The sequence below is a fragment of the Diachasma alloeum genome, unplaced genomic scaffold (assembly GCF_001412515.2).
Source record: "Diachasma alloeum isolate Michigan unplaced genomic scaffold, Dall2.0 Dall_scaffold_00195, whole genome shotgun sequence".
In the NCBI taxonomy this organism is placed as follows: domain Eukaryota; kingdom Metazoa; phylum Arthropoda; class Insecta; order Hymenoptera; family Braconidae; genus Diachasma; species Diachasma alloeum.
Window position 1 is genome coordinate 773,913 of NW_021680360.1, and position 24,674 is coordinate 798,586.

Here is a 24,674-nt window from a genome sequence, read left to right on the forward strand (position 1 = left end):
TTTGGAGACTCCAGGGCTATGTAAAATTGAATAGCAATTGGAGATCATTTCAGATTATCAAAATATGAAAAACAACTAAGATCAGAGCAGAAAGATAATCCACCCGGACCTTAATCTGCACAATCACTTTGACAAATTTCACTTTTACAAATTAAAAGGTGTGATTTTGAAAATATATATGGAATAATGGGCTCGATCATCTCCATTCTGATAGATTAGTGTGAAGCAATCAGGAGATTTGAAGAAATAACAACAACGTTAAGGCCCACATATATCATCTTTTGCACGTGATCTTCTCATTTTCACCCCTCGAAAATATTCAACACATTTGCTCACTCTGGACCCCATTCATTTCGTTCTCACCACTTCGCTGCTGAATCAGTTATAACTTACCAACTAAAATCGTATGTCATAGGAAATTGCATTCGTTTAAATAAGATCGACATTACAACGCTATAACTTCATTAATCAATTTTTATTTACGAGCTGTATCTTCAATATGATCGGATTTACACTATTTAATGTTTCTCTTGCTGGTCTCGTTGATATCGAGAGTTAGCTATTTATCAAATTTTCAAAATTATTCTTCATTTCGGTGATGGAAAATCGTTATTGAGGAAATTAAAAATAGCGTGGCTTATCATTTATATAAATCTGCTTCTTGAGCTTTTTATTCATTTTTCATTAAATTATTCGATTTGCATAATCCATTCTCTCCTCTCGCATGAATCGACACAATTCGTACGAATAATGGGTGAATTGAATTATTGATAATAGAGATAATAGGCCGGTAACAGTTGCATTGTTTGAATTTTGTTGTCATAATTTGTTTCTATTAAAATTTCACATCTCTCGACTGTAATCGATGATTCATTAAACTAATTGTCCCCAGCAATTGAAAGACTAGCTAAGTATTTCATCTCTTCTGTATTTATTTATTTTTCGTCATCATCAGTCTGGTGTCAATCGCTAACACCACGATAAGGCAATGCTGTGATTCGCTGGTTATTTACACAATGATAAGTAAAAGAAATGTTAAAAGATTTTTGGTGTAAAAAATCTATAAAAGATGATTAACGTCATCTGATCAGAGTTTCGTGATTTTTTAAAATTATTCTCATGATGTGAATAAGAATTTATGGCCCAAAAAATAACATAAAAAACTATAATTTCATTTCGTATTTCCTTAATAATGTCCAGTGAATTATGGTTGTGTATATTTTTTTTATTTTTATAAAATCTTTACACCAGAAAAATGTCTGAACTTCTGTTAGCAAGTAGTAAGTAACCATTTTTCAATAATAAAAACAGAACAATTGAGATTGAGCAGATGCTGACGATTGGAGTAAGCCAACGAATGTTAAGGGGAGGTTCATCTCGAGAATTTTTGTTTTTCAAGAAAAAAAAATTGAACAATTTTGTCGATCAAAATTGTCTCCGGCCTCAAAATTAAGGGTTCAAATTTTTTTCAATCAAAAAGTTGATAAAATTCCCCACGTATTTTAAAAAATAGTTTTTTGAATATGATCACACATTTTTGCTCCTTAATTATTAAAAAATGGGGGGAAAACATACGTTTTGACATTTATTCGTTTATCGATAATTTCCAAAAATATGTTGGAGATTTTTTCGAGGTTGATTTTTCCATTAAAAAAATTTTGAATCTCTAATTTTTAATGGCTAGAGACAAGTTTGACCTAAAAATCGAATTCCTAAAGAAAAATTACACGGAAAATAATATTTTTAATTTTTTTTCTCGAAAAACGAAAAAGTTTATTTCCTAGGGTGAACCACTCCTTAAGGTGAGAATTTCTGTTGTTCAGTGGTAATTTTGCATATATATCGAGAAGTCAAAAGACTTCTTTCTATATAAAGTGAACTATTCGCAAAATAATCTGCAGTTTTCCAAGTCATTTTGCAAATACCCCAAAAACTACTAGATTTATCAAAAAATGTCAAAAAAAATTTCATTCACACAATTCTCAACAAAAACTGTTTCAACATTTTTTTCTGAATCCCATACAGAAGCCAAATGGTAAAACTGTTCAAGTCGATTTTGACTATTGGCCAGTTTTCAATGAATATCTAGGAATCTAAGGGCCATAGCAAAATTTTCGTTACGACCTTTTTTATAGCCCTCAATTCGCCCTGCAAGAAAGGTCGTTACGAAAATTTCGTTATCTCCTTTAGATTTGGAGATATTCCTCGAAAACTCCACTAGAGCTAAATTGACTTGAACAGTTTTACCGCTTAGCTACTGAATAGTCTCTAAATATTCGCGAAATGAGCTATACAACTTCATCCCTGATTTCATGAATCGAGCAAAAAAAAAATAAAAAGCTACAGATCACGAAAATATTCGAATAAACTCGAATTCAGGGCCAATTGAAGTGTTTTTGGCTCATAGATATGTACCTCCATAAAGAATTTTTATTCATCTCCATTCACCTTAACTATTTACTAAATTTACACAATATAATCAGATACTTTTTGTTGTCTTCCACCCCCAATTATTTAAACTCTTAAACAATTACTTTTCATTTGGCTATCTACAGCTTAGTGACTAATATATATTTTTTCATAGTCTTTTTTTAAAAAAAATTGTAACAAAATTGTAGAAAAACACGAATGACGATATTTACAATTCTTGACAGCCGCATATTTCTATTATTTTGGTTAATACTTTGTCGCTGTTTGACTCAACATTAGTTAAATAATTCTCATATAGACAACAACGACAAGAGTATTTACTTTTATGTACAGTGTTCAGGACTCCATGTTTTTCATTGACAGTTGGGTAATCCTTGAATGATATACGGTATAATACATAATATAGTACAACTTGTTTGGTATATATCATTTTTCTTTGCGGAGGGAGATATTCCAGGATATTTTCTAAATTTAACTTTTAATTTTGAATTTTCATAAGTGCAATAATCATTATTCCTAAAATCATAATCAAAGTTGTAGAGTGATGAAAAAAGAAGAGTCCATTGGAATTCCATAGAATATTGCAAATATCTTCGAAATGGAGACATTAAAAAATTCACAAATAAATCTTTTTCAGAAAATCTCATTCTTTATACAAAAATCTTCCGACATTTTTCTCAAAACCCAATAGTCTTTGAGATATTTTCCAAATAAGCTGCGAGTTTCGGTAAATATCTGAAAATTTGATGAACTGTCCCATTATCCTCCACCAAAAAAAAACAATTTTAATTCGAGACCGATGATCTCAAATTGAGACTTGTGGAAGTCTCAAATTAAGACTTTCGAATGCCTCAAGTTGAGATTTGAAAATCTTAATTTGAGACTTGAAAATATCAATTGAAATCCTCTGATGAGATTTCAAAATGAGACTTCAACGTCTCAAGTTAAGACTTTCAAAAGACTAAAATTGAGATCTTCAAGTTTCAAATTGGGACTTCCGAAAGTCACAGAAAAATGTTTAGAAATTATTTCTAAAATATCTTCAACACTATTATGTTCACAGAAAAATGTCTGGGAACCTCTTTCGTTTAACCCAAAATATCGCACAAAATTCATCTCTACATTTCCAATAAGCGGACTAGTTCTCCAACAGATTTTCGACTCATCCCTTCTCATCCCTCCACCCCATACCCAAAACATTCCAGCCCCTTCACAACTAATAACGACACACATAAAAAAATTCAATAGAAAAATCCAGCGAATTCGCAAGACAATTCTATTGGATTTCTATTAAACTTTCGATTAATTTTAGCCGATTTTACTGAAACATTCAATGAAAGAAATCTTATAAAAAAAAGTCAATAGAATTCAATTTTTGTATACAACTCATTCTATTGAGATATTTAGAATTTTCTCAGCTAAATTGTTTCAAGTTTTTTCACTCCATTTTTCGTTTTTTCTCATCAAGAAAATCACATAAAAAAACTTGGAAAATTTGAGCCGAGGGAATTCTATAGAAAATATCTTAACAGAATAAGTTGTATAGAAAAAACGAATTCTATTGCCTTTTCTACAGAATATTTTCTCCTGAACATTTCAATAGAATCAGCCAAAAACTAATAGAAAGTTCACTAAAACTTCAACAGAATTTCCTAGCAAATTCACCACGTTCTTAAATTAATTTTTTTTTCATCCGAACCATCAACATCCTCTCCAGAATATTCTCCACAAAGAAAAACCTCAACAGATAAACTCTATCAATGAATTAATCACTCTTAAGGAAGGAATGAAGCTGCTAATTAACCACGAATAATCAATAATAAAGCAGTAACCCTTCATTCATCCATCACACGCCTTTTGTTCAATAAAAAAAATTCTCTATTACCCTAAACTTCTGCACCCAAGTCCCTGACGCCCTGTTCAGCAATGGGAACGTACTTATCATCAATTTTGACAAGAAGTATGACTTTATCGACGTGAGAACGTCGATTGGGATCACGATGATTGGGCAGCCACCTGTGCACAACACAGCCCTCCATTCCCCTCTCTGGTACCCAGTGCTGCCAGCCCGTTCTGCCCCCCTGTTGTCTCATTCTCTCATCAGGCCATATGACATCGATCCTCCGACCGAGGTTGATAGCGTCGTAGACCTGATTGGGATCCATTATCCTAACTCGTTGAGATATTTCGTCCTTCTCTGGCTTCGAGAAGCTCGTTTCACACTTTGATTCGGTCTTGATGTCGTTGTTACTGAGAAGTCCAGCGAGGGATGCTAGGGTTGAACTTGTGGGTTTGCCCACTGAGGCTAGAGAGCCTCGGTTGCCACCGAGGGAGCCGGTGTTCGCTCGTCCCAGTGAACCTCGACCTGTTGAACCGCCTATCTGACAGCCGGAGTCCATTGACTGCGAGCCTGAGGTGTTGTGGCCTGATTGACTGAACCCTACTGAGAGAAATAGGTGAGTTAGTGAAGAATTTAGTTAAACATTGGTGCAGATAGACACGATAATGTTTTGCAGAAAAACCTAGCGAATTCTACGGAAATCTGTAGTGGATTTCTGGTGAAAATTCTGATGGTTTTCGGTCGCTTCTATTGGCAAATTCCGCAGCTTTACAGTTTATTCCGAATCCAAGCTTTTAATCGTTCAAATTTATATTTCCAATTTTTTGTGTTAGGATAACTAGATTTTTTTTTTATATATAGTAACCCTTACCGGGTTATTTACAAAACGTTGTAAACAAATTTGTTATATTTTGAGATTAGTTGGCATTTGGTTGTCTATAGTTACACTGGATTCTAATTTTACATTTTTTAATGAATTTATGGATTATTTTGAGAGGTTCCAGGTTCGTTGACGCCAGGGAACGCATTTATGGTGTATGGTCTTTGGTAGTTGAGTTTAATTAGCTTGGATATCATGAGATCTCTTTTGCAATTGGGATACTGGAGGCAGTTCCATTGTACGTGATTTATATCTTGTTCATCAGCTCCACAAGTGCATTCGGGGCTGTCAAGGGTAACTAGATATGATAAAAATTCCGAATATGCGATTTTGCTTGAGAATGGATGCTTTTTCATAGCCTAAGGATATCCAAGTATCTTTTACATTTTGCTACAGACCACACTATAGATTCAACCATTTTCAATCATCAAATTTGTCAATTAAATTGTGAGAAAAAAAATTCGTTATATACAAATAAATAGGAGAGAGTGAGGTGAAATGATACAGTCGAAAAACGATTGTTTGACGCAATTTAAGAACAAAAATTTTGTTTATTAAATTTTGTTTTATGAACTTTTGTTTATTGTTCGGAGGACTGATGAGAATAATAATTTTCCATTCAGTAAAATGGAAAAATGAAATATGATGCTGAATTTCAATCGAATGAAAAAATAAAAGTGTAATCGGCCTAATCTAATCAATTGAATTATAATAGAATTATAATAGAATATAATAGAATAGATAGATAGAATAATAGAATAGAATATTATAATAGAATTAGAATAGAATAGTACATTAGAGTACAAGGGCACAAATTTCGTTTTCGACGAATGTGAAGTTTACAGGCCGAGCCGAAGGCGAGGTCTGTATTCACATTCGTTGAAAACGAAGTTTATGCCCGAGTGGTCTATACTATTTTATGCCACATCGTGCAGAAGTTGAGTTTGAAGCACGCTGCGCGAAGCGCAGCGTGCGATAAACTCGACTTATTGCACGGCGCGACATGATTTTTTTTTTTGCTTAAATTGCGCCAAATAGTTTTTCGGCTGTTTCATTTTGCCGCACTTTCCCCTAACAGATACAATTATCCGCTGGTTTCAATGGAAAATGTCCAACAGAAACTATTTTCAGGAACAAATCAGTAAGTAATAGAGATAAAAATCGAAAGGGAAGCTTGAATATAAAAATCGAAATCTATTGATATTTTTTTCTATAAAAATCCGCGCAAAACAAATAGGATTACCAATAGCGAATAAAACCTCAATAAAAAAATTCCGATGAATGCACTAGAATTTTTCAAAAACGCTCATTATTCCCCAAAAAATCCTGAGAGAGCTCGAGTCCTTCGAGTTCCCAAATCATCATCAATCCCCCCATACCCCGAAAAAACCGAAGAACTACTCACCAAAATGAATATTATGAGCAGTGACATAGACCCCATCATTACCGAAGCCTCCATCATCCTGCACAGCAGTCCCCCCGCTGGAGCACCCCTGTCCGCACCTCCTCCTGACCTTCCTCCAAAGTTTGAGCACATTGCTCTTAATAGCACTCAAGCTCAAGGGTCCCCCGACGATAGAGCACAGTTGTTCATTAGTCTCCGCATAACTCGTGGTCAACGGAGAAACATAAATCGGATAGCCAATGGGTTGATCACAAGAGCTATTGATGATATTCCTGAGCGCCTGCTTGGCGTTCTGAATGGAGCCCCTCTCAGGATTTCTGTTCCTCAGATAAACCAGCTCCTGCTGCTGCCCGGCCCACAGCCCCCTCACACACTCCCTGTTCATCTTGATGACCCTGAAGCTCAAGAACCTCTTATTCAGCATGATGACCTTGTACTCGTCGATGCCATCATCCAGGATGTGCCTGAACGCCAGCAAACTAGGTGCCCCACTCAGCACAGCATTCCTCCATAACGGATCCGCCTCATGACTGATGACAAGATGTCTATCATGATTGTCGATCGCCTCGAACAGGGCTGCAGGCTCCTCATACTGCTCAGGACTCATGAAATGATCCTGATGAAGCTTCAAAGCCATCCTCACCCCCTTCGCCACAACACTCCTCAGCAGATCGACATCATGCAGCACCCACTCATCTCTGATAGACGTAATCCTAAAGTCCCCCTTGAACAGGGCATGAAGTCCGTAGAGAAAGAACTCAACACTGGAGAGAGTATTATGAGACGCAGTTCCCAGGACTCGTCGCCCCAGAAGACTCAGCGCCAGGCACAAAGACACCAGACAAGAGTCCCTAGTCCTCTCCAGTGACTTGTCACTCTTCACAGCGCAGAACTGAATCCAATCGAGATAAACATTACAGTAACTACTCCTGGTGATGCCACTAGCCCTAAAGTCAAAGTCCTCATCGATGTTCATATTGAAGACAGGATCCAAATCCACAAAGTTCTTCTCGAGGGTTGGCTTCAGTGCCTCGATGATGTCAGGGTTCTCCAGCCACTGCTTAAGCTTCGTCGATTTGATCGCATAGAATACAATGCTCTTCACGTAATAGGTAACCAAGACTTTCCGAAAGTCGAAGACTTGAAGCATCGACCCCGCAGAATTATCAGAGATGGAGTAGCCTTCGAGGACGTACTTGGCACTGGCGACCTCCCAGGCTAGCCAGCGTTGGCCGAATGCCGCATTCATACTCAGAACATTCGAGAAGTGACCCATCTCACAACAGCAGCAGTTGTCGTTTTCCTCGATGCTCTCGGAGATGGCTTCCACCTCCCGCTGTTGACAGTAAGTCCCCCTGAACTCCAGCCCTCGTAGTTGAAAGGTGACGAGACCGTTTCCCAGTTGGACGACGTGGACGAGACAGTTGAGGTAGTCTGAAGCTAGTAGGAAGCAGTCTCCTTGCTCGACATTGCCCCATCTTCCGAGCGCCAGATCCCCGTAGAGACTGTGTTGAAGAGATCTTGTCAACTGCTCGTAGAATATGGAATTGAGATTGTTGTCGTCAGCCCCGAGGTTCCTCTCTAAATGCGAGGACATCCTGGTGTTTGAGTGATCGACCCTTCTGGTCTTGTAATCTCGCTCCCAAAACTTCAACGGTCTCACATAGCTACAGATGAAGATAGCGCTTCCTAGCAAGGGGTTCAAAGGTGTACTGAGGATTGCTGATATTGTGGCTTGAACGAAGAGCATGGCTGAATGAGGGACTGAGAAGGGTTGAGCGAATGCGTGGAAGGCTGAGCCCCAAGTGACTTGCCAGGGCGCAATGTAAGTCAGGACGAACCTCAGCTTCAGTAATAACTCGTGAATTTTGGCGAAGGCTATGCTGGTGATGAAGTAGTCCACTAGGAAAGTTTCTGATAGTCCTGAGTAATCGATCCGGAAGAAGAGAACTGCGAAGACGATGACGAGGTACCTCGACGCAGGATCTGCGTAGGAGGATCTCAAGCTTTTGAGGCCACAGACAACAATGATTAGAGGTCCTATGCTCTGTCCGTATTTCTCGACGATTTGTGGGGAGTTTTCGGTTAGAGCTCCGAGGAAGACGATGGGGTAGAGGATGTTCCTCTCGAGGAAACAGAGGCAGACGTAGACCTTCTCGAACCACATGATTTTGACGGGTTCTCTGACTTCGAATTGAGCGTGTTCGTGGGATCTCAGGACAGGTCTGGCTAGGCAGAGCCAGGGAAGCTGCTTCCTGAGTTCTGGAATTATGTAATGGAGGAGGAAACCTAGGCAACTGGCGATCCCCCAGAGGACTGGGTTCAATTCTGGTTGGAGGGCAGTGAAAACTGTTGAGGCATGAATCGCGAAGGATAAGACTCCAATGACAGCACACACTATGAGATCGTTCTTTAATCTGGCTTTGACCGTTGTCCTCAGCTTCTTTGGGAGAGGATCGACTAATTCGGAGTCCGAGATCTGCTCTCCCAATTTGATCTTGACGTCCTTCTTCCTTCCTGAGGTTCTGATTTTGGTTTCTTTGTAAATAGCAGCTGGTGGCTCTCTTCTCGAAGTGTTCTCTATGATCTTCGCTTCCATCTCTTCGAGGTACATCTCCGGAGGCCAGAGATTTGTCTTGACAATGTCCCAGATTACACTGGGATCGGAGGAGGATCTGCTGAGGTGATAAGAGATTGCGACTAGGAGTCCAACGAAGATGGAGAAGAGGATGTGTTGGGAGGACTTGGGCTCAGTCAAGGCGCCGTAAGCGAATCCGTAGAGTGTGGCGACTGTAATAACACTTCTAGCTAAACAGTAGATCGAAGACACGAGTCCGGTTGTCGCTGTGCCGCCGAACAAATGGATATCGAGATGTTCACAGATGTACATGAGGAAGGTATTGATCTGGGGGAACAGTCCCAACGAAAAGATGATGGGAAACGTCAACAGGAAGATCAATAACACGTTCCTCACCTGCATTATCACATCGTAGTCAGCCACTCGCAACCCATAGACTCGAAAGTCAGATGTTTTGAAGTTCCTCAATATTTCGTTGAGGATAAGGATTATACTCGAGACTATGATGTAGTAGACCGGTCTTGAGAAGACGATGATCCGGTTGAAGCCATGAGTCGGAGAAGCCGCGTCGGGCTGCACTGACTTGAGTAACGAGTATTGACAGCCTGCCGTCACAAAGCAGAAGATGAAAGCGAAGATGTCTTTGTAGAAGCCTTGCTGCAGCAATCTAAGACCCAATCCAGCAACTAGAACGGCCAGTAACGTCGAGATTATAGTCTCAACAACCGTTAAATTCCTATCCAACAGTGCAAGTAACGATAGCCTGTCGAACCTCACTTTGATATGAGGTAGCCTACCAATCTTCCATTTGTAGTAATGTCTCGTGGGTTTCGCCTTCTCACCGGGACCGTCTAACCCATCGATGAAACGATTCCAGGACAGACTAGTGTTGATGTCCGCTTCTTGATGATTCGGAGAAGGAAAGGCAGGTCTCGGGTTGGGATTCTCTACCACGTGGGACCTTAGTGTCTCAAAAATATTTTGAATCCTTTCATCCCTCTCGGCAATCATCCGAAAGAAGACGTCTCGCTCAGCCATCTTACGAATTTCGAAGTGAACGGAGTCCGCTAGTTCAGAAGCCACAAGCGTTTGAGAAATTGTCCTCTTCAGCTGGTTGCTCGCAGGGCTCGATAATACAGGGGGTGTATCAATGATCACAGTTAATCCTGCTGAGTTTAGAGACAAACTGCTGTAGCTGTTGCTCAAGGAGTCAGCTATCTCTAGGTTCCCGTCCAGTTGCGGGTAATGATCGACTCCAAGTTGTTGTCTCATTAGCAACGTGTTGAGGAGCTTGTCACTGGGCCCAGGGGGAATTGGTACTGATGTCGCCACCCCGGAGCCCTTCTCGTCGAAGGTGTAGGCCAGCCAGCGACCGTTGTCGTCGCGGTAGCAGTGGACTGCACCTTCGGTCGTGTCGTTGTGGTTCGTCGCGAGGTGGCACTCGCCATTTGAGATCAGACCGAGCAGGGCAGCTATCGGTGCGAAATCCTCGCGAGATCCGTAACGAGGACCTGCGCGGTGCGCTCTGTGGTTGCTCTTCAACCTTCGAGGGCGGTTCCTCCGCGGCATGAGGACGGGAACTCTACTCGGGCCCGGAGTATCTTGCGTGGGCTGAGGGGTCTGGGACTGATATTCCGTGTTAAGTTTTAGGATCGCTTCTTTTAATCGCTGATTCCGGGGGGTGGATTTCGAGAGGAGCATTGAGAGCTCGTGATTCGAACTGTTTGGCGGGTCCGGTTTCGGCTCGGGGCGATCGCGGCGGATGCAGTCGCGTCGCGTCAGGGGCCGCCGCGGTTCCGCGAGGGGGGAGGGGGGTGATGGGAGGGAGGAGAGGAGTCGAGAGACTTTGGGGGACTTCGGACGGTGCTGTTTAGGGATCGCCCCTTGGTGACGCTTTGAGTCGAGGGGCGGACCCTGGGGCAGCAGGGTCTTCTTGACCTCGTTGTCGATGCTGAGGGTGGTTGTACTCGAGGACCCTGAATCTGGGTCTTTCGGTTGGTAGTCTAGAAAGAGAGGGGGCGTCAGCTGGCCAAAACGGCGGCGAGGACATTTTTTATTTGAATCAAATGTGCACTAGAATGGGAGTGCTTCGTTGTGGTGTGTCTCGAATCCTTCTCATTTATCTGATCTACGGTAGAGTTCCCTTTATTTTCCCGGCTCGGGACGTGTCCTTGAGTGAATTGCGTGTGAAGTCGGAATAATGGAATTTCTCCCACTCCCTCACTGTGGGACGCATTGGAGGGGGAAGGTGGATGTTGGGTAGGGGGAATCGTAGTAGTGGGAGAGAAGCAATATAAGCTACGACTCTCACCATGTGGCAACCATCCCGTTACGGAGACATTGCGCAATTCTACGCGCATGACGTTGTAAACAAGGATGCATAATGCATGAGGAGTGGGAGAACTTTTTGAGGGAGAACAAGCCCAGAGGAGAAGAGAAGACAAATAATGGAAGCGGAAAATAAAGGGAACTCTACTGTTTATTTCTTGGGGTATTTCCTTCGAGGAAGAAAATGATTATATCAATGTGAGAGTCATGTGGGATCGTTATAGTCTTAATTAGGTTATGCATTAATTACTAAAATTTTTTCCATTTTGTTTTCAAGTTATTAACAATTAAAAGCATTCCTGTGCTACTATCTGTACTGGTAATATAGTTTTAAGCTACACTGTCGGGAAATTATTTTTGAAATGTTAAACTTTTTAACATTTTTTTAAAACTAATTTCGACGGCATTTCTATACACAGGGTGATGGTAGCATCTTGCTTACGAATTTCAGGCGAATAGAAAATGGGACATTCAATGGAACAAAAATGATTACATTCCGAGAATAGACTTTCAAATAGTGAACATTAGAAATTTTAATACTGCGATTTAATTTTCTGAAAAAATCCGGTATTTAATTCCTGTAAAATCTGTTGTTAGGGAGATGAGGAGGGAATAACACACGTGATGAATTTGTTATCATTTGATTCAAATAAAGACATTCCATAAAAAGTTGTAATACTATTATTGCTATATCTAATAATGCCTAATCCCTACAGACTTCTCACAGCTCTATTCGAGGCTGTGTTTTCCTACTTTGGAAGACTTACAATCGGTACTAGCTGTTTGCAGACTTCCTGAAGTGGAGGTATCTTCAGAATGCGTGAATGTCCAATAAACTGGGCAGCAGAAATTGATAATAATGTTTTGGGCTTATTTTAGGTGCGCGGGGGCCACTATTCCCTAATTTCTCTAGCTACGTGGGTTGTTAATTTCATCTTTCCAATTCTTTCAAGAGATCCTGGTGTTTCATTCAATGAAATATACTTAATTCCCTCAACTTCGTTATGAAAGAGAGGATTACTTTTTTAATTATTAAAAACAAACTATTAGGTTTAGATGTGTCAGCAAATCTTTTTTGTAAATAATTTCAGGGCCTGGAAGAAAAGTTTTTTAACACTTTCTTTATTATTATTTTTTTATTATTACTGTGGAAATGGGTCTGAAAGGATTAGATTGGAAATAGAATTTCACAGAACATTTCTTCGCTCTTTCAAGTAAGAAAAATGCATTTTGTATTCTGTAATGATTTTCATAGTTTTAGAAAGATTTACCAAAATTATGTGAATCTGTTATTGCGTTTGTCTTTTTTCTTCTGAATAATTATTCTGTAAATATCTCTGAAACCATTAGGTTCATCGAAAAAAATTCTGAAACATTTTTTGTTGCTTATAAAATTCCCTAAAGCCCCTTAATTGTGAATGATTTTATTTCAAAATTTCTGTATAATTATGTAATTATTTTGCTATTGTTTGAATTTATGTGAAATTATATTGATTTTATGGATTTTATGTTTTATCAGGAATTAGTATTTCTTCTTCTGTTTCAAGCCCTTATTTTGTAAATATCTCTGAAACCATTAGGTTGATCAAAAAATATCCTGAAACATTTTTGGTACCTCATAAAATTTTCACAAAAAAGTCATTTCACATTTCCTCTAAACGTAATAGTTGTTGAAACACACAGATCATAAATTTTAAAAAATCCAAATTCCTCAATTTTTTCCAACCAGGATCTTCTCACTTTAGCACCACTTACATAAACCGCTAACAAATGTTAATAAATTCCCAGTACTCACTTTTGCTCGCCCAAGGTTCCACCGCACAGTCTCCATTCTCGAACAGCCAGTCAATGCCAACGATACTCCCCGAGTTCAGAGGGTCATCCAATTTTTTCTCTCGATCATCTACAATTTCTTTTCGTCTCTCACCGTCCGACAATTCGTGACTACTCTGACTCGCATTGCTGAACCTCCTTTTGTACGCTGGCTTCGCTTCCTCGAGAAGTGCCTCACGAGAATTGGCAGAGTCATCGTCAATAGCAACTTCTCCATTGAACCTCGAAAATCTGTCCTCAAACCCACCGGCACTCAAACTACGATCACGATTGGCACATACACCCGATTCTCCCTTCGTTTTTCTTGCTAATAGTGGACTGTAGGAGTCACGCAAACTGTAACCACCTGCACTCTCATTTACAAATTGTTCGTCACTCTGTTCAGCTATTGGATGGACTATTTCAGAGCCATAACTCGGGTATGGAAGTAATTGAAGTTGATTACGTTTTAGGGTATTCTGTCTTAATACCTGCAATGATTGAATTCAATCATTAAATAATCCAAACATCAATTTATTCACTGAATGAGTCCACGTATGGAAGAATGTAATGGAAAAACCTAGTGTTTCTCCGAGAAATTTTATTCAATTTATATTGGAACTCTATCAGAATTCCATTAAAAGATTCCATTTTTTGCGCCAATACTATTAAAAATTATACAATGCCCCCGAATTTTTGAATAGATATTTGTTTAAAGAAAAATGTCCATAGATATTGATTTTTCTATATAACTTATTTATTATTCTACGATGCCAAATGCAAAAATGTATTCATATTTATCCATATTGTACTTGAGTTCTATAGAAAAAAAAGTCAATTCACATTTTTCTATCCAATGTCTCTTAACAAAATGACATGGTAAAATTGCATCTTCTATAGAAATGGTGCAAAAAATAAATAGAATTTTTTAATAAAATTCTAATCAAACTTCAAAAGTAATTCTTGTAGAGTTTCAAGAGAAATTCAGTAGATTTCTTTAAAAAAGCGCTAGGTTCTTCTATTAATTTTTTTTATATTTTTTAAACATTCTTTCATAAACTGACTGATAGTAAAGTTATTGAAAAAATAAGTGGACGTGCTTTTTCCAATGCCTTACAGAATTCCATCATTTTATTGAGGTCTTGAGGACGAATTTGGAACAATAATTACTCACTTTTTTCGTATTGATTGTTTCTAAACTCTGGGGATGCAGTGGCAAATTATTGTCGTCTGATGGACCAGCATTCTTGCTAGTTGCATCAATTGTTTCCAAACTCTGGGGGTGCACCAGTTGCTGGTGTAATTTTTTAGCAATTACCTGGAATGAAAATAAATTCAATCAGAATCATATTTATCAATCTAAGAAAACAGCGAATGGTCAGAAGTCAATAAACCAATTTCAAGAAACCATTTTTACAACTGCAAAGATTTTCTACAAAAAGATGACTCTTAACAATCACTCATTACCAAGATAATTCCATAATTAAAACCTCAGATAACAAAATATTAAAAACGTAGAATATATGGGAATTTTTATTTTCACTGAAGAAAACCTCCAATGAAATTATCTTGACAAACAATTACCCGGATAACAAAAGATATTGAAAACATACAATGTTCGTTGATTTTTAGCTGTGCAACCGATAGGTTTGAAGCTTAAAAAAAATTACACACTTTACTTCGAAGCAAGTAATTTTACGACAAAATGCCTCAATGTCTGTTCCCAGGTATTAATAACCTTTAACATTCAGTGAGTACCTCTAAAGATTGTGGATGCGTTGGCATTTTAATTTTATCCATTTTATCCATCTCCTTATTCTTCTTCGATATAATTTGTTCAAGACTCTGCGGATAATCAGTAATAAGATGTGTCTCCATTGGCACAGAATTGGATCCAAGCCTCCTAACACTCTGATTGGACTTCCAGTAAGGATAATCCTCCCCATGCTGTTGCTCCAGCTCCAACGAACTAGTCTGCTTAATTCTACTCCCCTCGAATCCCGCCTTCGAGGCACCCTGCTTCGAGTGTCTGCAGTGGGAATCTGCAGACGCATGTCTACACACACCTCCACTCTGCAAACGTCTCTTTCTCCACTCAACCTCGTCATCTACATTCATCACAGTTGTCTTCAATTGCTGGGACTCTTCAGAACTCTCTGAACTATTTTTACGATGTATTTCAACTTTCAAATCGATCGTTGAATTTGGCTTTTCACGATTGTACTCTGATGTTATACTATCAGCATCAGCACTCGCTGCATTCTGTTCGATGTATGAATTTCTTGAGGAACATTCCACTGGTGGTGTGTCGGTTTTTCCTGGAACGGTTATTAAGTGATTAGAATTGAGAGGACAGGGGAGTATAAAAATTTCATTGGGTGAGGGTAATTCTCATTATCTGAGAAAGAAGTACACTTGGAAAAGATTTTGACAAATTTTTTGGAGGAAATTTTCTGCAGCACAAAAACGTATTTCAACTTTTGTCGTTATTAAGATGAATTAGTAATCAATAATGGAGTAAACAGAACATCAAGTTTTTCTAATTGCAAATTGATTGAGGAATACACACTTTCAGGGGAAAATATTGAATTTCCGTTCATGAGAATATCATTTCAGAAATGAGTACTTTTAAGAGTTGATTTTTTTAGATGATTTTAGATTTTATTATCAATAATACTAGACTGTCGATTGAGCACAAAGTCAATCAGAATATTCCTATTCATACTAACATTCGTTTAGAATTTATTTCCGGTTTTAATCTTCAAAATTAAAGTTATGTTGATACTACTTAAGTCGACTTAGCTCTTACCTCAGTTTTCGAGGAATATCTCCAAATCTAAGGGAGATAACGAGATATTCGTAATAACCTTTATTGTAGCCCACTATTCGCTCTACAATAAAGGTCATGACACGAATTTTGGTATCTCCCTTAGATTCCGAGATATTCATTGAAAACTGGCCAATAGTCAAAATTGACTGGAACCGTTTTAAAGTTTCACTACTGAATTAGTCCTAAACAGTCTTATCAACTTCAAGATCCCCCAAAATCCTCTCAGGAACCTCCTAAGACTTCCTCTAATCCTTCTCCCCCTCAAAAAAAAAAAAAATAAAATAAAAAACAAAAAGAAAAAACAAAATTTACCATTCAAAACCTGCAGTTCAATCCCAAGATCCACCTGATCCTGGCACCTGTCATGGCATTTACTACGTGCCGCCCTTTGCTTCTCGCTCTCTGACTTCTTGAGACTTACAGCTGGTCCTGGCTCCTCCAGGCACTCGCTGGTATCGTAAACACAATGTAGAGCATGATTCACACATTTTATCGTGCCAAACAGAGTGACGATGGAGACACAGTAGGCGAGCCATACGTAGAAAGTTGGTGGAAAAAACTGGAGGGGAAAAAATTGGAAATTACTCATCAGCATTAAATGGATCAGAATAAGCCACACGGAGGAAAAAAAGTGTTTGAACTCTGGCGTAATAAAATTTAACGAGCAAAAAATTTTGCGAGCAGGGCAAGGTGGGCAAAATAGACACTTTACTTTTTTTTAATGTTCATAGTTCATTGAATTGTTTAATGAAATGGGAAAATTTTTTATTGCCATGGAAAATAGAATTCTTCCCCTTTCAGATGGATGCAGACTACGCTCAATTGATGCAGTTGTTTCTGAGTTATGAATATTGAAAAAAACATTTAGTGGTCATTTGACCCAATTATGATTATTTTACCCTATTCTACTCTATGTAAAGTTTTCGGTTGTTTCTCAGAAAATTTTCTCTGAAAATCAGACGAAAGAGTCTAGTATAATTGTATTCTCACTTGAAGAAAATGATTGATTCTGAAATTGAGAACATTATCCTACATGAATTGATGATTTTTATGGATTCAAAATTCGTGTACTAATGTTTTAATTGTCTTTTGGAATATTTCTATAATTTATAAGTCCATCTTCCATCTGACACCTTGACTCAATTAATGTTGAATTTATGTATTTATCAATTATTCCAGAATTTTTATAAATCAAAGCAGATTGATCTTTATTGTCACCTCCTGGAGGTCAATTCCTTCAGAAAAATTTATGTTAGAACCATGTGTTTTTCAAAATACAGTAACCATGAATTCTTCAAAATTTAGAAAGAAATTTCGTGTTAAAAATCGTCAATATTTTTCAAAATCAAAGCAGATTGATCTTTATCATAACCTCCTGGCGGTAAATTCCTTCAGAAAAATTGATGCTACAAATATGTTTCTCAAAATACAGTAACCATGGATTTTTCAAAATTTCAAGACAAAGTTCGTGTTAAAAGTCGTCAATAGTTTTTAAAATCAAAGCAGATTATTTTTTGTCACCACCCCCTGGAGGTCAATTCCTTCAGAAAAATCTATGTTACAACCATGTGTTTCTCAAAATACAGTAACCATGGATTTTTCAAAATTTCGAAACAAATTTCGTGTTAAAAGTCGTCAATAGTTTTTAAAATCAAAGCAGATTATTTTTTGGCATCATCTCCTGGAGGTCAATTCCTTCAGAAAAATCTATGTTACAACCATGTGTTTCTCAAAATACAGTAACCATGGATTTTTCAAAATTTAGAAACAAATTTAGTGTTAAAAGTCATCAATATTTTTCAAAATCAAAGCAGATTGATCTTTATCGTCACCTCCTGGAGGTCAATTCCTTCAGAAAAATTGATGCTACAAATGTGTTTCTCAAAATACAGTAACCATGGATTTTTCAAAATTTCGAAACAAATTTCGTGTTAAAAATCGTCAATACTTTTTAAAATCAAAGCAGATTGATCTCTATCATCACCCCCAGGAGGTCAATATCCCTCGCTTTTGAAAAATGTCCATAACATTTCGCAGGAAAAGTGTTCGAAAGTTTTCAAACTAAGCAATATTCCATTCCTCCTCAAAATTAATAACTCGGTTCTAGAAGCTAGAAACTTTGAATCCCTCTGCATAAAGCAATGTTTTCCAATCGTGACTCGAGAGCAATAAAAAAAAACATTTGGACACCAGAACCCACCAGATAAATAGTGAATGGCAAACAGAGTAGAAAGAGCCACGTATAAAGATGAAAAGTGTTTGAAAAAACATCTAAATGTGGATCGTAGAACCATCCTCCAGTCAAACTCGCCCAAACACCTTGTCTCAATATTTCCAGCGATTGCGAACCCATTCCAGTGACCGTATTGCCCCTTCACCATCTTCCCATAACCCGTATTAAATCACTTCTTTTTTTTTTTCACAGTCAAATCCACCACTGGAGCACTCCTTCACTGAACACCAATAATCATGTCCCCAGAGACTGAGGAAACTTGGTTTATTGAACGTCTAATATCCTGAACAGTACGAAAATACACAATTAAGACAATGCATCGTCTTATCTCTAGTCTGTTCTGTGGTCTTGGTTTCTTCAGCTGGTCCTCGATCTTATTTATCGTGGAGATCAGTGTGATGAGACTGCTGAGTGGATTGGAATGACTCTAGGTGTAATTAGGACATGATTCGAACAATGATTCGTTTTTTAATTGGAAGGGAGATTTGAGGATCTCTTTCTCTTTTTTGTTGTTTTAGGTATTTAGTTTTTTAATCCTCCTCGTTTTGGAGATGCGTGGGGACTTTTTACCACCCACAAATGTTACTATTTGGGGAATTGTGGTTCGGGGAGTGGGGATCAGCCAATTGGAGAGAGGAGAGATGGTGGCGCGAGGTTTAGTTCGGGGACTTCCGGAGAATGAAGACGACAACATTCTACAATGGTAAAACAGTCCGATTATTTCCGACTGGGTGATAAGAAATGAATCGGCGTTAATAATGTCTCTGCCTTTGCCCGTTAAATTCCGATTGGCTGGTAGGTAGAGTTTGGAGTTTGAGAAAATTATGAGAATTAATAGGATCAAGGGTATGTGGCCGTTATCGTCCGATTACTTTCCAAAAAAGTGGTTGACAGGTCTCAGTCAATTCTCTTTGAATCGCATATTGCTCATATAAATCTTTAATATTCATTGTTCATTTAAATATTTATATGCGTAATATGAGATCTATCATATATGATAGGGCTCCGAGGAATACGCACTTTTAGGGAAAAATATTGAACTTCCGTTCATCAGAATATCATTTCAGTAGCGAAGTGGTCAAACGGTTTAAGTCGATTTTTACTACTCATGAGTTTTCAATGAATATCTCGCAATCTAAGGCAGATAGCCAAATTTTTGTAATAACCTTTTCGGTAGAGCACATTGAGAGCTTCAAAAAAGATGTATACGAAAATTTTGCTATCTCCCTTAGATTTTGAGATATTCTTCGAAAACTCAGCTAAGAGCTAAGTTGACTTAAATCGTTTGACCACTTCGCTAGGGGAGGTTGGGGTAAAACGGACACTTTTGACTTTTTTAAAAATGTTAATTAGGGGTTGAAATGTTGATGAAATTTAAGGATTTTTTTTCAATACAAAGAACAGTTCTTTCCCTTTGTGACGAGGCTAAACTGAGCTCAATTGATGAATTTGTTTCGGAGTTATGAACAATTTAAAAAAAAGTCTAGTGTCCGTTTTACCCCACCCTCCCCTACTAATTTCAGAAATGAGAATTCGCTGTTTTGCTACGAAAAATTGTCGTACGTAACACGAGCGATGTTTTCTTCACAAAAATGTTAGGGGAGGGTAGGGTAAAATGGACACTTTAGACTTTTTTAAAATTATTCATAACTCAGAAACAAATGTAACAATAGAGCTCAGTTTAGGCTCATCTCAAAAGAAAAGAATTGTTCTTTGTATTGAAAAAAAATTATTAAATTTCATCAACATTTCAACCCGTCACTAATATTTTAAAAAAAGTCAAAAGTGTCGATTTTACCCCAACTTCCCCTACTTTTTTTGCGAAGAAGATCGCGGTTTGCTGGAGGAGTGGGGAATGAGCCAATGGGAGGCGGCGACTTCACTATTAGTGAAGATATTTCGAGGTTTGGTTGGGATGACTTCCGGCGAATGAACGTTTATGAAGTGTTATGAGGCTTGTTTCAGTGTTTTTCAATTAGTTATTAGCAGTCTTTGATGATTTTCGGAGGATTGTGATGGCATTTAGACACGCAGTGAGGAGTCTCTGCAGGATGAGAGGCGCTGTGATGGTGAGAAAATATTTTAGAGGGCTTTTAATCGGCTTAACCTCACATTTTACTCATGTTTGGGTAGGTGGGAGCGGGAATATTCGCGAAGTGCGAGGGTTTCGATAACAGCGGGTTGAAGGAGGAGCAGAGGGTCAAGTTCGAGGTGAAGGAGTTTGAGAAGCTGTCGTTCGATTATCTGATCAAACAGTCGAGTATTGAGGCGGTTAACAGTGCCAGCCAGGCACTTACTGTCACTTATTCGGCTATTGAGAGCACTAGTAAGGAGTATAGGTAAGATTCGAGAAGTGGTGAGTGCATCCTTGATGATTAATAATTTATTAAAGATTGGTTGCAGGGTACTCTTGGGACAATTAATTAATCTGATGGAGGAGACGATGATTTTCGAGGTCAGTGATGAACATCGGGATTTGATTATCGAAGTTAGGATGGAGATGCAGAGCAAGAAGGAGGTTTTGACTGTAAGTCTTACGAGAATTGAGAATTTTTCATTCTTCAGGTTTTATCTCTCTATTTTATAAAAATTCAAATCGACTTCTGGTGATAAAAATTTGGTACTCGAAATTGAGACGACGAAATTAATGGTCGCAAGGGTCAAAATAATGCCAATTTTCCCTTAAAAATCATGTTTTAAAATTTTTAACGTGAAATTCTCGTTGAGTTTGAGTGTAATTATGGCACATTTTTTTAAAACTATTCCTACTTTTCTAGTTTATTGGTCTTTGAAGATTATTCATCCCATTTTCAATCGATCCTTCGACCCGAAGAATCAATGGAGAATGATTTTTGTTATAAAAATGTTGTTAAAAATAAATATGTCTCTTCATTTCTCTCAAGATAAATTTTTCTTTTAATCTTGTAGTTTAAAAGGGGAAAAGAGAAGGAAAAAACCCTCAATTACAATTTTCCCTTAAAAAATCATGTTTTGGAATTTTCAATGTGAAATTCTTGTTGAGTTTGAGCGTCATGAGGGTCAGAATAAAGGCCAGAAGGGTCAGAGTAAGGGTCCAAATAAGCGGGATGAGGGTTAAAAACCAAGATCTTGTCAATTTTCGAGCCATGAATTTCTACTTCTCAAAAAACCTTCTTTGTCGCAGTGTAAGATTTTTTCCTTGAGAATGTCCAAACAATTTAGCTATTCCTTTCTTCACAGAAATCCTTTTTAATCTTTGTATCTAAATATCAGAGCCTCCCTTTAAGCTCTGGTTTACCCTAGATTATCGAACATTTTGCGAGTATTTTATCATTCGAACGATTTCCGTTTTAAAACATTAGAAAGTATCTCAGAAATTTTAACGAAACTGAAATTCTACTTTGTTCTGAAACTTAAAAAAAAAATTTCTTAAAAAAGTTTATATCAATCAATCATCACCTAAAATATAATTTCGAAATAGATAATACAGAATTTGGTAACGCTTACTATTCATATTGTTTTTATGACGTAATTTATTTGACGAATTTAATAATTGAAAAATCTGTAAAAGATCCTTGGACACTCTCAAATTACTCATTATTAAAATCATTATGTAACAGACAATATGGAATTGATATATTTGTTTTATCATTTAGATTTTAATGCAGTCTATTTTCTAAACAAGCATTTTTTATTACAAAAGAATTTTTGAAGATACTGTAGAAGATTCCGTAGCTGAGGAAATTTCTTAGAAAAAAACTCTTGATATTTGGACACAGAACCGCTTATTTTCGAAACATTTCCATAATCGTCCAAACTCTGGGCCTTGCTGGAACTATTACCTTGAAGTATTATGAATGTTTTTAGCAACTCCTGGGTTACATGGAGTACGTCCAGAAAATGGCAGAAGCTGTGACGAACGTGAGTTTCCTCGCGGGAATGGACAATCTATCAATTTCGTTATCCGAAAGAATGGAAGATGCACAGAAACAAAAGGAGAGAGAAGTCCGAGACAATCAGAAGCTGGAGACAGAGTACTACAAAATCCAGGAGCAGTGTGTGAGGCAACGTAAGAATGTCACCATCTCTTAAAAACGAAATTATATTTTCAATTTTATACACATATGATATTTATTCTCCAAACTTTTATTCACTTTTCATTGTACTTTATTAATTTCAGACGAAACGAGGGAGAAGTCGAAGAGTTCAGACAGTACAAATGTTCCAGAAGAGTTGGATCTGGACTAGAAGTGAAAAATTTGTGAAAAGCGAGGGAAATATTGTGGCTTTTGTTATTCAGTACAAAAGTGGTAAAAATGAATTCTACATATTTGGAAATTATAATGCAAATATCCTCGAAGGGATGAGGTTTGAAGGAAAATGTTATAAGATATTTTTATGGGAAATTTTCAGAGCCGAAAATAATCTCTCTGGCTTTTTTTTGTGAAGCTATTGGCTTCGGAGATATTTGCAAAATAGTGAAGGAAAATTTTGATTTTCTTTAATTCCACCACTTCACCACAGAATTCAATCTTCAGGCTGTTTTTTCGTTTTCACTCCACCAGGGGTCGAGGTGAATCGAGACAATGTGACGTCCTGGCACCATCACCAGCCCCAGTGCCCTCGCTTCTGTGTGATCCTCAGAGAGAAACTCCTCGCAGGAACCGAGAATAACGTTTGCATCGCGATCAGTGCATAAAAATGCACCTGTGAGGACCCTTCCATCAGTCATTTTTATTCTCAATAATCGATTCAACCAGGAACGCAACTTTCTCTTGCCAGAAGTCTCCTCACTCGGTGACGTCTGCAGGAGAAAAGCCAAATGTGTCTAGTTAAATGATTTTATAAAATTGATCATTCTATTTTTCCACTGTTGTTCATTTTACGGTTATTTTGAAAACAAGTGGTTCGACGGAGGATTTCCTCCCGATTTTCTTGTAGCATCACTCATTATTATGATAATTCAATAACAACTGAATCGTGAAATGATGGGAAAGTTCTAGGCAAATATGCAATTTCCATCGATAATGAATGTTTAAAGGAAATCGTTTTATTTGAAAAATGTTTCATTACATTTTCTTATGAAGCCACTCATTACTGAGGAGATTCTATCAATCATTAAATATAGAATATTTAAAGTGTAGAATTATTATTGATCGTCATTTAATCTCAGAAACAAGTGACTTCAGGAGAAATTCTCAAATGGCCTTTGTAAAACCAAGGAAATTTCCTGAAAAAAATTTCTCTAGGCATTTCATTTCTACTTTTATCATTAACCAGATAATTTGATAATAAGAATGTGAAGAATGGACTTTTTCTGTTATGTTTCATCACTTTGTTAATGAAATTATAAATAAAATAGATAATTCAATAGTTACTCAACGCATTTGTTCATTCATGAGAATGTTGTTCTCTGAAAACAGATAAAAAATGGACCTCTCAATTTCTAGCAGCATGTTCTCAGATATGTTCAACAGTTGAAAGTAAAAATGGTTATTTTGACCAGAAAACAACTACAAAAACAATTTTTTTATTGACAATTCGATTCCAATAAGAAAATAGACTCAGCTAGTCTCTCATATTTGTTTTTATGATAATTAATGTGCAATTGAATGTTTCTTGATATTTCTTCCCGAAGTCACTCATTATCAAAATAATTTATCATTATATATTATTTTACTATTTTTTTCTGAGAGAAGGTCACGAGACATTTTTGTAATCGAAAAACTTTCCTGCAAAACATTTTTTGACATTTTATTTAAACGTTATCATTAGCAAAATAATTTCACATAGTGAAAATGTGAAAAAATTGACTCTTGTGTTACGTTTCACCACTTCATTCATAAAATAATAAATAAAATAGATGAACCAATAATTATTCAATGAAATTAATTATTTACAAGAATATATTTATAAGAAAACAGGATAAATGAACTACCTCTCCATTCCCAAGAACACATTCGTTGTTTTCCGTCACTGAATTCGCCGCTTCTTTCATTTCATTCATAAATTTCCAGTTAATTAATTAATTAATTAATTAATTAGAAAAGTTTTAAATAGCTTGAACTTCGCGAAGTAAAAAAATATTCACTTATTCTACACAATTTAGTCTTCAGTTCAAATCATTTTCCAAGATTAGACGTGATTAATTTGTCCTAGTGTTTATAGAGTGCTTTGACGATTGAAAATTTTATCATGTTCTAATTTATGTTGACAATTTCTTCGAGACGAGCACAAAAATATTTTGTTTGCCAAAAGTGCAGCAAAATTTTGAAGGTTAAGGAACTGAATTTGAAAGTGCTAGGAATTTCCGAAAGGGGGATAACAATCGCCCGAGTTTTTCGATTTGAAAACAATTC

General features: G+C 37.3%; 3 protein-coding genes across 3 annotated transcripts; 1 reads left to right on the forward strand and 2 right to left on the reverse strand.

Moving 5' to 3' along the window:
* Positions 1–3,999: 3,999 nt before the first annotated feature.
* LOC107048580 (pecanex-like protein 1) lies at positions 4,000–18,590 on the reverse strand. The gene is made up of 7 exons (XM_029126810.1): positions 18,304–18,590; positions 16,416–16,662; positions 15,032–15,591; positions 14,448–14,591; positions 13,257–13,764; positions 6,556–11,136; positions 4,000–4,870 (listed from the first exon to the last, which is right to left on the reverse strand). The coding sequence occupies exons 1-7, from the start codon at positions 18,454–18,456 to the stop codon at positions 4,317–4,319; spliced, it is 6,747 nt and encodes a 2,248-aa protein (XP_028982643.1). The 5' UTR covers positions 18,457–18,590; the 3' UTR covers positions 4,000–4,316.
* A 1,641-nt stretch (positions 18,591–20,231) lies between these two features.
* LOC107048574 lies at positions 20,232–23,692 on the forward strand. The gene is made up of 6 exons (XM_015271800.2): positions 20,232–20,405; positions 20,470–20,675; positions 20,740–20,863; positions 22,183–22,384; positions 22,496–22,625; positions 22,881–23,692. The coding sequence occupies exons 1-5, from the start codon at positions 20,352–20,354 to the stop codon at positions 22,561–22,563; spliced, it is 654 nt and encodes a 217-aa protein (XP_015127286.1). The 5' UTR covers positions 20,232–20,351; the 3' UTR covers positions 22,564–22,625; positions 22,881–23,692.
* LOC107048575 (N-alpha-acetyltransferase 38, NatC auxiliary subunit) lies at positions 22,402–24,592 on the reverse strand. Its single transcript, XM_015271802.1, has 2 exons — positions 24,254–24,592; positions 22,402–23,119 (listed from the first exon to the last, which is right to left on the reverse strand). Exons 1-2 carry the CDS (start codon positions 24,320–24,322, stop codon positions 22,850–22,852), a joined length of 339 nt encoding a protein of 112 aa, XP_015127288.1. The 5' UTR covers positions 24,323–24,592; the 3' UTR covers positions 22,402–22,849.
* Positions 24,593–24,674: the final 82 nt, after the last annotated feature.